We start from the raw sequence: 11,528 nt of genomic DNA on the forward strand, positions 1-11,528 counted from the left end.
CTGTTGTCACAGAGCCAGTCCAGGCTGAGATCCGCCTACATGCCTGGACCGGCTCAGCCTCTCTGCGAGCCGCTGAGAGCCTGAACCGGCTGCTCCCGCCCAGCCCAGAGCTCCAGTGAGCTCCGAAGGGGCAGAGCAGAGACTGACAATTACAAGCTCTCTGCTCAGGGAGCTCTGAGAATTGAGAGATCAGCAGTGTTTGATCACTGGGTTCTCAGCCTTAGAGAAAATATGCAACATCAGACCGATGCTGCATCCACCTGGGTAAGTACGGTTGTAAAAAAAAAAAAAAAAAAAAATAGGATTTTTGTACTCATCGTAAAATCCATTTCTCTGAGTTCATGGACGGACACAGCAGCATCTTGACCTTAGGGCATTATCCTCCTGCTAGGAGATTGACTAGGCAGAAAAACAGCATGTTAAGTGTTAAAAACACATTACAGTACCTCCCAGGGGGCGGTTCCCCCCCCCCCCACGAGTACATCCCCCTTCTCCATGCATCCTCAGTTTTGTGTCCGTTCATGAACTCCGAGAAATGGATTTTACGGTGAGTACAAAAATCCTATTTTCTCTTCCGTTCATGGATGGACACCGCAGCATCTTGACCTTAGGGACGTCCCCAAGCAGTGTGGGAAAAATGCACTCACATCAACCTTGAGAAGGTGTGGACCGACGACCAGGTTGCTGCCTTACACACCTGGGAAACAGATGCTTGATGGCGGAAAGCTCAAGAGGCACCAATTGCCCTCGTCGAATGCGCCGAAACCGGGAAGGGGGGCGCCCGCCCCTTTAGAGCATAGGCCTGAAGCACGACCTGTCTGATCCACCTAGTAATGGTGGCCGACGAGACCGCCAGACCCTTCTTAGGATCAGTCACCGACATGAACAGTGAATCCAACCGCTGGAACGGAGCCGTAGCAGACAGTTACACCCATAGGGCTCGAACTACGTCCAAAGAATACAACGTAGCCTCTTTTGGTGAAAGGCCAAAACAGCCTTAAGAAGGAGCGACGGCTGCGGATGCAGCACCACCTTATCCTTGTGGATGACCAAATAGGGAGCCTTGCAAGACAAGGCCGCCAATTCAGAAACCCGTCTGACCGATGTAAATCGCCACCCAAAAAAATTAAAAACCCCACACACCTTCTGGGAAAGAGTCAATAAGGGAATCTCCCTAACGTTCTCAAACGGGGGCTTCTGACGCACCGAGAGAACTAAATTCAAGTCCCACGGAGGCAGTGGATGACGTACCGGAGGGGCCACATGCCGAACCCCCTGCACAAACGTACGTACCAGAGAGTGCGCTGCCAAGGGTCGCTGAAAGAAAACAGCCAAGGCCGAAATCTGCCCCTTAAATCGTACTTAAGGTGAGTGCCTGGTCCACTCCATGCTGTAAAAACAGCAGAATCCTGTAAATCACATATGCATGTGGATGCCACTTCATCTCCTCACACATAGAGATGTAAGCCTTCCACGTACGATGGTAAATCTTCCGGGAAGTAGACTTCCGCACCCACAGCATGGTAGAGATCACCGAGTCCGACAGACCTCGGTCCCTCAGCACCTGGCTTTCAATAGCCATGCCGTTAAAGCAAGATGAAAAATAGGACCCTGCGACAGAAGGTCGTCTCGCAGTGGCAAGCGCCAAGGAACATCTGCCACCAGACGCACCAGATCTGCGTACCAGGGACGGCAAGGCCAATCCGGAGCAATTAGGATTGTCAGTATCCCTTTCGGCTTCCACTCTGCGGAACAAACGAGGAAAGGCATAGATTAGGCGATATTGATCCCACGGCACCACCAATGCATCCGACGCGTCCGCCCACGGGTCTTTTGACCTGGCCACAAACCTTAACACCTTTCGATTGAGTCACGATGCCAGGAGATCCACGTCTGGCGTGCCCCATTTTAGACACACACTCTGAAACACGTCCGGGTGTAGCGACCACTCTCCTTGGTCTAGCGTATGGCGACTCAGGTAGTCAGCTTGCCAGTTCTGTACGCCCAGAATTTGCACGACCGATAGAGCCGGAACGTACGGTTTGGCCCATCTGAGGATGTGAGCGACTTCCGTCACTGCAGCCGAGCTTCTTGTGCCCCCCTGATGATGGACACTGCCAAGGCTGTGGCTTATGTCAGACTGGATCCTGACAGGGCGGCCTTGTAGTCCTAGAGACCACTTGGAGAGGCACAGCTTGATCGCCCGGAGTTCCAGGACATTGATCGGCAGGCGGGATTCTTCCCGAGTCCAGCGCCCCTGGGCCGACTGAACACCCCACACGCCCCCCCAGCCGGTGAGGCTGGCGTCCGTCGTGACCACCGTCCAATGACACGGAAGGAATGACTTCCCGGCCCGAAGAACCGGAGACGACAGCCACCACACTAGGGAGGACCTAACCAGACGACTCACCCGGATTTGGCAATCCAGAGACAAAGGGCACTTATCCCAACGCGCCAGAATTTCTATCCGTAACACTCGAGTGTGAAATTGAGCATACGGAACCGCCTCGAAAGAGGCCACCATGAGACCCAGGACTCGCATGCAAAAGCGAAGCGACGTCCATTTTTGGGTTGTCAACCGCTGCATTTGTAGTTTCTGTATGGGAAGAAAAAAAAAACTCTGGCCTCCGAGGAATCCAGAACCAGCCCCAGGTATTCCAGGCATTGAGACGGTACCAACACCGACTTCTGAACATTTAGCAGCCAACCGAATTCCCGGAGGGTCTGGCAGGTGATAGACACATCTTCCTCCAATTCTGAGCCTGAAGAGGCTCTCAGAAGAATGTCGTCCAGGTATCCTACAATAGCGATTCCACGCTGCCTCAGCAGGGCAAGAATCGGAGCAAGTACATAGGTGAAAACCCTCGGCGCCGAAGGGGAGGGCCACAAATGGAAAGTGGTCTTCTCCGACCACATATCTCCATATGCTTTGAGCAGATGGGGATATGCAAGCATGCGTCCTTGATATTCAAGGACGCCAGGAAATCCCTGGATAAGAGCCACGACAATAGAGCGAACCGACTCCTTCCTGAACCTTTGCACTCTGGCAAGGCCCCTTACTGGATTGTGGGAGTGCTCTTACCTCCCGTGGCATCTTTAATAATGTCCTCCAGAGAGGCCCCAAAAAGCCTTTCACCCTCTAAAGGGCAAGTCCACCAAGGCCCTCTTAGAAGACTGGTCCGCAGACCAACACTTCAGCCAGATCAGACGGTGCAACACCACCGCATACATAGACCGAGGCTCTGGAGAGCAAGGGAAGCGTATCCAGGGCTGACTCACAGACCAACTGGTCGGCCAGCGCCACACAGTCCGGAGGAGCCTGATGCTCCTCCAACCCCTGACGCAACATCTTAGCCCATTCAGTAAGTAAGACACTAAGGCCCCGGCCACGACCGGTCGCACCGCTGACCCCACCACCGTGAACATGGAGCTGGCCACAGCCTCAGCCCTCCTATCTGTGGGGTCCTTGAAGGCAGAAGCCCCTTCCACAGGTAACGTCGTAGCCTTGTTCAGTCTGGACACAGGGGGTCCACTGACGGAGAAGTCAATTTTTTCAGGAAATTCTCCTCAAATGGATAACGGACCGCAAAACATTTTAGGGCTGAAAAAAAAAAAAAAAAAAAAAAATACCTTTGGTGGCTGATCCCATTCCTTGTACAAAAGCTTTACCAGATAAGGAACACAAGGAAACACCTTAGCAGTGCGGGCCGGCTTACGGAACCCAAAAGGGACCGACGTCTCCGCCGAATCCTCCATCTTAAGAGTATCCCGCACCGCGGTGATAAGAGCTCCAACCAGCGCCCTATCATGCGCCGACCCTGATGCAGAGTCATCCTCACTGTCTGTGTGGTCCAGGCCTGCATCCTCTGACACATCGGAAACCAGGGCCGGGAGAAGTAGCTGGGCCCGATTCCACGTCAGAGGCATCCCCTGAAGAAGGCGGGGGGGCTTTTTACCCCCCCCCCCCCCTTTGTCCAAGCCCCACTTCCACCCTGGCAACAAATGCCTCCAGGATCGCCGCTATTGCGTCCACAGAGACCGCAGGGGCACTAAGGGTTAATTCAGGCATATCTGGGCGAGATGCGTCCGGTTCCGACGCCATGTTGATCCACCCTTTGGTATCTAAGGCAAGACCCACAGACCACCCTCCTGGCCACAGCAAAGAGACAGGGGACCCCCCAGAGGACTCACCACCCCGACCAGGCCTGTACAGCTGTCGTCCCCCTCCTAGAGTGCTTCCCCGTCCCGTTCCACAGGAAGTGTGCTGGAGCCGTTCGCGCCGATATTCCAGCCACTAGAGGCAAAATACACCTCCCAAAATGGCCGCTGACCTGCCGCTCTGAAAATGACCTGCTACAAGAAAATGGCCGCCGACACCAGTGAAAAGTGCCGGGTGCCGCCAAAATTGCGGCCGTGAGTGCAAACAAAAAGACACCCACACACAGCAGCATGGCAGCGAACACCTGGGCAGTCCCCCGCACACATGGCAGCAAAAAGCACCCCATCACGGAGAGCGGACCCGCCACACAGCCCCCAGTACTAGGATGGAGCCCCCCCAGGTGGACCCCCACCTCGCGGCGGACCCAGCTACCCAGGGAGGAGTGGAGGAAGGGAGAGAGGAAAGCAGGGTGGACCCTCTATCGACCTCCCCAGGATTGCCCAGCCGCACCACCATGCCAGAGCAGGGGGACTGCTACTTACCCGTCCTGCGACGACTGGCTGAAGGCATCCCAGACAGAACCAAGGTCCGCGCGGTTACGGCATGGCTGTCGGCCCGGCACACTGCGACACGGACATAGAGCCCGGTCATATATGTGCCCTGGAGCATATAGCTCACCGGCCACCCCTTGAGCAATGTGGCATGTCTTGGACGGCCCAGCGCGTAGCTAAAAGGCCGTCACATGCTCGATGGCCGAACTGGGGGGGGGTTGATGGAACTACAAGGATCGAGTATCCAGCCTGTCACAAGTTGATAGTAGATGTCAGGATCCAAAGTGCAGAGAAAGCAAAAAAAAAAAAAAAATTGTAAAAATCCCCAGGCCACATGGGCCCACAGGGAGCCATGTCATTCTCCTGTGTTAGGCAGAAAAAAACTGAGGCTGCAGATGCAGGGAGAAGGGGGGATGTACCCGGGGGGACCACCCCCTGGGAGGTACTGTAATGTGTTTTTAACACTTAACATGCTGTTTTTCTGCCTAGTCAATCTCCTAGCAGGAGGATAATACCCTAAGGTCAAGATGCTGCTGTGTCCGTCCATGAACGGAAGAGAACATTTTTTTTTTATTTTTTTTTTTAGAATACTCCCATACTTCTCTTTTAAGGATTGGTAAGCATCAACATATAATTTTTTTTTGTTTTGGGTTTGATACCACTTTACATTACAGCAACTGATTCACAGGCATGAATGTCTGGTGAACATCCCATTGAAAGCAGATATTAAACCAGCCACCAGTATACTCCGGTTATGAAGATATATTGGCTACATAGCAGAAACAGTATAAATGGTAACGCATTTCGCCTATTACATGAACATATTTGAACATCCCATTCACTGCGTTAAAAAAATATATACTTCAAGATGCTTCAAATTGTGTAATTTCATCATAAAACATGCAATTTCGTGGACTGCTTAAATTCAAATGTTATAAATAGGTCAAAGAGGTCACCTCAAAAGCAGCAGAGATAATCTTGGCCTTTTTACTGAGCACTGAACCCACAGCATTAAAGTTTTTGTCTCTAATCTCAGCATAGAGCTCCTCTGCAGAGTTTAGAAGTAGTTTCTTGGGCTCAGTAGGTAAATCCTTCCCACCTTCACCTTGTTTCTTGGCAGCAAATTTCTCTGGAGGCAATTTCACATGGCCTGTGTGAGCAGGGATATATTTCATTAGGATTTTGTATTGTCAACATTTAAAGTCTCATAAGGACATTTTTACACTGTTCACTCCATAGGAACTTCGATCACTACATCAAAATCTGGCAATATACTGGCAAATGTAGACGACTACAATAATCCTAATGACTACAATATCAATTTGGTCTTTTTATGATACAGTCTTTGCATGTTCAGAAATAGGGTTTCCCCAAAAAAAAAAAAAAAATATTATATATATATTTTAATAATAATAATAATAATAATAATAATAATAAGTTACTATCAAAGACTGGTAAAATTTCCTTGACACATGATTTGGCATTGAAAGTAAAACACAACTTTACCAATCGTATTTCACTCTGCAGCGTGAGCTTACACTTTGCAATGCGTTTTTGGTGTCACATGTCCTTTAAAAACCACACCGCAAACGCGGTAAAAAAAAAAAAAAAAAAAAAAAAAAAAAAAATTCACCTTACACAATGTAGTCCATCCTCCAGGATCTTGCAAGAGAACACTCCCTCTAACTTTTGTTTCTCTTCCCACTATACCGGAGTTATGGTAATCCAAAGTAAAAAAACTGTCTCTTGGGACACCAGAAGACTTTGGGGATTATTTACTAAAACTGGAGAGTGCAAAAACTTACGTTAGATCTACCGGTAACGGTATTTCTACGAACCTTCCAGGACGGCACACCAGAGAGATGAGGGCTCCTCCCCACAGGAAACACAATCAATTGACAGTTTGTTATAAGTCCCCACCCATCCCCTTGCTCCTCAGTATGTATTAAAGTAATCTTGAACTGGTTCACAAGGGACATTGCTCCATATAGGTACTTACCACCTAGCGTATAGCTTATTTTTCCCCTTCCACATAGGGCGGGTAGTAGGCCTGCCGTCCTGGAAGGTTCGTAGAAATACCGTTACCGGTAGATCTAACGTAAGTTTTCTCCTAACGCCTTCCAGGACGGCACACCAGAGAGGATATTAAAGAACCACAGGCCTACTTTAGGGTGGGACCCTTGCCTGCAAGGTCTTTCTGCTAAATGTCAGAATCTGACTTTGTTTCACCACCTCCACTCCCTAGTGTGTGATGAAGGTATCCTAGCTGGATCATGTAATTGACCTGCAGGTCTGCTCCACCTATGTCCCTGTCTCCTTTTCGGATGCAGGACCTAGGTGGCATGTGCTCTCAAAGAAAAATCTGAGAGCCTGTGAATTTTTTAAGATAGAAGGATTGGCTGTGCCAATATTCTAGCCATCGTGGTCAATAATGTCTGCAATTGCTGCATAGGACCATCAAAAAGTTTAATCAGAGATTCGTTCTGTGAAACAAGGAACTACTTTGATCAACCCAGAAAAAACATCTGGTTTTAAGCCACTAGTCTGTTCAGGAGAATGGTTTAGAATAAAAAAGGTCTGACGGACCATCCTTGTGGGTCCCTTTCTTGTCTGCCATAGTCATGGCGAAACAAGGAAGTCAACCCACTCAAGGATACTAGATTAAGGAAAGCTTATTCCCTGGACTCAAATGACTGGGCAGGTATGTAACCAAGCAGGGCGTTTGGTGTGTTCCTGCACCTTCAAGGAGGGGTGGTTCCCCTTCAGTTCACCTGCCCCCCTCCATACATCAGAATGCATGTGCCTGTATAGCGAGGACACCTATTGGTCAGTGTCAGGTCCACAGGATGCCTTGGCGTGGCTCACTCATGCGCCCGCCAACGTGTGCGGACCAACCCCCTGTCTCCAACGCACACTGCTAGACAGGTCAAAACGGCTGCTATGCAAGCCTGTTGGCAAGTAAGTCCAATCTTCCCCTGGGCATTCCCAACTTCTGGTTCTCTTCCCATCTGAATGCTGGCATGTCAGATGTGAATGTGTTCTATATCCCCCAGCTCCTTATAGCCCTGCGGGCAGATGCGTTAATTTACGCAAAAAGGAGCCTGGTAAGAACTGCGAGTAACCACTGCATTTTCTTGGCATATAAAACAAAAGTGTCGGGGGAAGAAACTCTCCACAGCACCCCTGCGTATAACACGCAGGCACAGTTTGCCCTATATTCTCAGGGCAAAACACGTGAGTGCCACACGCCAACAAAATACAGTATTTTGTAAATACACAGCGTTTGAGTGCATAATCTACTCCAGGCACCAAAGAGTGCCAAGTTAAGCAGATCCCTACCACAAGTGATTAATTCTATAGTAGGAGTAAGAAACGAATATTGGTTAGTCACATCCAGTTCGTCCAATGGGGTGACCTGAAGGATACATACCGAGCTGTAAATTTATCGGATTGGGTGGACTAGTCAGATAAGCTCTGATGCTGTATCTTCAAGCAACCAATTCCTAAAAGCGTAACCCCTTTTTTACTAAAAAATCCTGATAGGTGATTTTATGACCTTCTTCCAGTGTCCTATAACCCTACTGGGTTCCGGTCTAGGGCATGTCTCTGGCATGCCTAGATGTAAAGGACTGAATCTTTTGCCATCAGAAATCCTGTTCCTTCCATGTGCATGGAAAATAAGGTCTGAAATAAAGTGACAGATATATAATTAATATCACAGATATACAGGTCATAAATCTTGTATTTCTGAAGGGTAGCAAGCTCAGGTTTAATATGGAACATTAAAACAGGAAGACACACCCAGCCTTCACCGTTATATTTCTGATATACAGTCACCTGTAGGACATAGAAGACACAAATCAAACTTAAAATGTTGTGTATTTATAATATGTAATAAGATACCATGTAACCTAAGCAAAGGGAAAGGACAGAGGCTCCAATGTGTGTTTCTGATGCTTAATAGGTTAGGGTCCTTCATCCAACTGAAAAGGACAATAGCAATTATGGTGTTTTTCTGAGTAATTAAACACAGAAGACACGGGCACCTTTCCCTGCAGAAGTCCCCCCAGATCCTCTAGGGTGAATGGGGCGTCCTATTCTGCTCGGCTCCCCCTTATCCTCCCTGTCTTCCTTAGTTTCCTCTACTGTACTAGAGGGAATGACTGTGAAAGTGGGGGAAGGGCACTAGATCCCATTCAGACAAGGCCTTCCTGGGAGGATGTGTCCTCTCTAGGGATAAGCTCCTCTATGCCAGACCTTAAAGAAACACTAAAGGTTAGTTTTTTATTAGATCAATTGATTGCTGTAAGCTAGAGCATTTAAATATCACTTACCTCGTTTTTCCTTTTGACCTCCAAAATACAGTAATCCAGGTTTGAAAATGCCATTTCCTGTCTCTCCTTTCCTTGCTTTCCACCAGCATCTGAGCTGTTTTGCATGGTGGAAAGCAGAATGTGCTCACCCCCTCCCTATGACTACAGCCCTGCGTGAAGATGCTCTCTTATCCCTCATAGGCATGGAGGCTAAGCCTAATGGCAACTGTAGTTCCCATTAGGCCATGATGTAGCAAGAATGAATGCGCACCGCAAACCAGGAAGTCAGTGAGAATAACGATTCAGGAGTGCTGGAAGTGAATAAAACAGCTCGATTTCAACAGGTATTAAACTAGTTATAATTCAAAACATTACTTTTTACTTTATCAGCTACTGTCAGACTTTAATTTAAGAGGAAAATATTTTTGTCTTTACAACCCCTTTAAGTTACTGGCTGCCTGGTGGCTTCACGGAAAGTTTTGACTGTTGCTGGCCTTTCCGTCTGCATAGGTGAGATATACCTTATTATTGCAGGAGCCCCCTCTTCTAAGTTATTAATGTATTCTTAGAAAAAAGGCTTTGAGTGGGAGTTTATCCTTACAGTACCCACACATTTATTTTTAGAGGAGCTATGCCCTGAAGCGGCAGGAGATTGTTTATTTGGGGCCTCCTGGGTTCCGCTGGGGGGATTAAAGACAAGAGATATACACTTTACTCTGTCCTCCCCTAGGACTGCAGGTTTGTACTGGGGAGGGGAAAGGGTGTTGAGAAGTAAAATCCAGTCCTGTTCTGGCTGGCTCCGGGATCTCAGACCCCTGAAAGCCAGGAGCTCTCACTCCCTTTCCTCCTCCCTTTCCAAGGGGGATTTGTACTCACCACACCCCGACCTGGATCTGCCTGCAGTCACATTTGCCTTCCTCTCCTCCTGTTCCATGAGGAGGTTGGCTGGGTCCTTGGCTTGTCGGTACCTGTGTTAGGGTTTATCCGCCGCCGACCTCCACCGCTCCACGCTGCTCTCCATGCCGATGCGTCACTTCCGGGTTGCGCTGTAAGGAACCGCCCACGCTCCGGTGGCGCGGTTCCTGTTTCTCTCAGAGAGAGGCTTGGAGCGCAATGCTCCTTAGTGGCAACCCCCCCAGGAAGGAGAGAGCAGTATCGTGGCGGCATTTTTGCACTAAGGCGATGGCTTTTTCACCGCAGCTCAGAGCGCCAGTGCACGCCTTTGGGGCGACCTGTGAGCGGGCCGAAGCCTACAGGTTAGTTCAGCTCTCCCTGGCCTCCCTGAACCTGCCTCAACAGGGGTACCTTTCGACCTCACCGTCTCCAGGTTTAACAAAAAAACAAACATGTCGCTGTGTTCGGGAGAAACACAATCAATACTGAGGAGCAAGGGGATGGGTGGGGACTTATAACAAACTGTCAATTGATTGTGTTTCCTGTGGGGAGGAGCCCTCATCTCTCTGGTGTGCCGTCCTGGAAGGTGATAGGAGAAATCTGGTGTAGCTCTGCATAGAAACCAATCGGCTTTCAGTTTTTGTTGTCAAAGATTAACAAGCTGAAGTTAGAAGCCGATTGGCTTCCATGCACAGCTGCACCACATTCTGAGTGCTCTAGTTTTAATAAATCTCCCATATTGTGAAGAAAAGAGTCACTGCTTTTACTGTCACTAATCCGGTATTAGGATATAGTAAGATACCCAGCTGGTTTCCCTTTGCATATCTAATCAGTTACTACCTCCTATGGAACGGACAACTGAGAAACTCAGAATACAGCCTCAGCACATGTATAGTCAGACTGTGATCAGGAGTTGCTCTCCTACACACAGCCTCAGGGTTTGTCAAATTAATGCTGTGTCTGGGTTCATAAAACTGTTGCCAACAAAAGCCTCATGCCCCATACACACAATTGGAAATTCCGACAGCAAAAGTCCGATGTGAGCTTTTGAACGGAAATTCCGACCGTGTGTATGCTCCATCAGACTTTTGCTGTCGGAATTTCCAATCATGTGTACGGGGCATGAGGCTTTTGTTGGGAACAGTTTTCTGAACCAAGACACAGCATTAATTTGACAACCCCTGAGGCTGTAGCAATTCCGACGCGCAAAATTTCCGGCGCATGTTTGGAAGCATTGAACTTAATTTTCTTGGCTCGTCGTAGTGTTGTACGTCACCGCGTTCTTGATGGACGAAAGTTCAGAGAACTTGTGTGACCGTGTGTATGCAAGTCAAGCTTGAGCGGAATTCCGTCGGAAAAAACATCCAATGTTTTTCCGACGGAAATCCGATCGTGTGTACGTGGCATTAGTGCCCCCTGTTTATATATGCCGAGGATTTGTTTAGCAGCAGTTCTCTGAACACAGGATCAACTGTAATTTTACATGCCCTGAGGCGGTGTGCAGAACAGCAGCGCCAATCCCAGACTGAGCACTCTTTGGCTGAAGGATCAGTTTTCCCGCACACAGCCTCAGTGGTAATAACACATGAAGTATATAAGCTATCCATATCA

At 48.8% G+C, this 11,528-nt stretch overlaps 1 protein-coding gene across 1 annotated transcript in view; it reads right to left on the reverse strand.

Annotated features, from left to right (window-relative positions):
- The window catches only part of VPS33A (VPS33A core subunit of CORVET and HOPS complexes), a 35,263-nt gene that overhangs the window by 17,287 nt on the left and 6,448 nt on the right, over window positions 1–11,528 (reverse strand). Inside the window, exon 7 of the mRNA XM_040347184.1 lies at window positions 5,667–5,860. Coding sequence (XP_040203118.1) covers window positions 5,667–5,860 — 194 coding nt within the window. The remainder of the gene's footprint in view (window positions 1–5,666; window positions 5,861–11,528) is intronic.

Source organism: Rana temporaria, chromosome 1 (assembly GCF_905171775.1).
Source record: "Rana temporaria chromosome 1, aRanTem1.1, whole genome shotgun sequence".
Taxonomy (NCBI): Eukaryota; Metazoa; Chordata; class Amphibia; order Anura; family Ranidae; genus Rana; species Rana temporaria.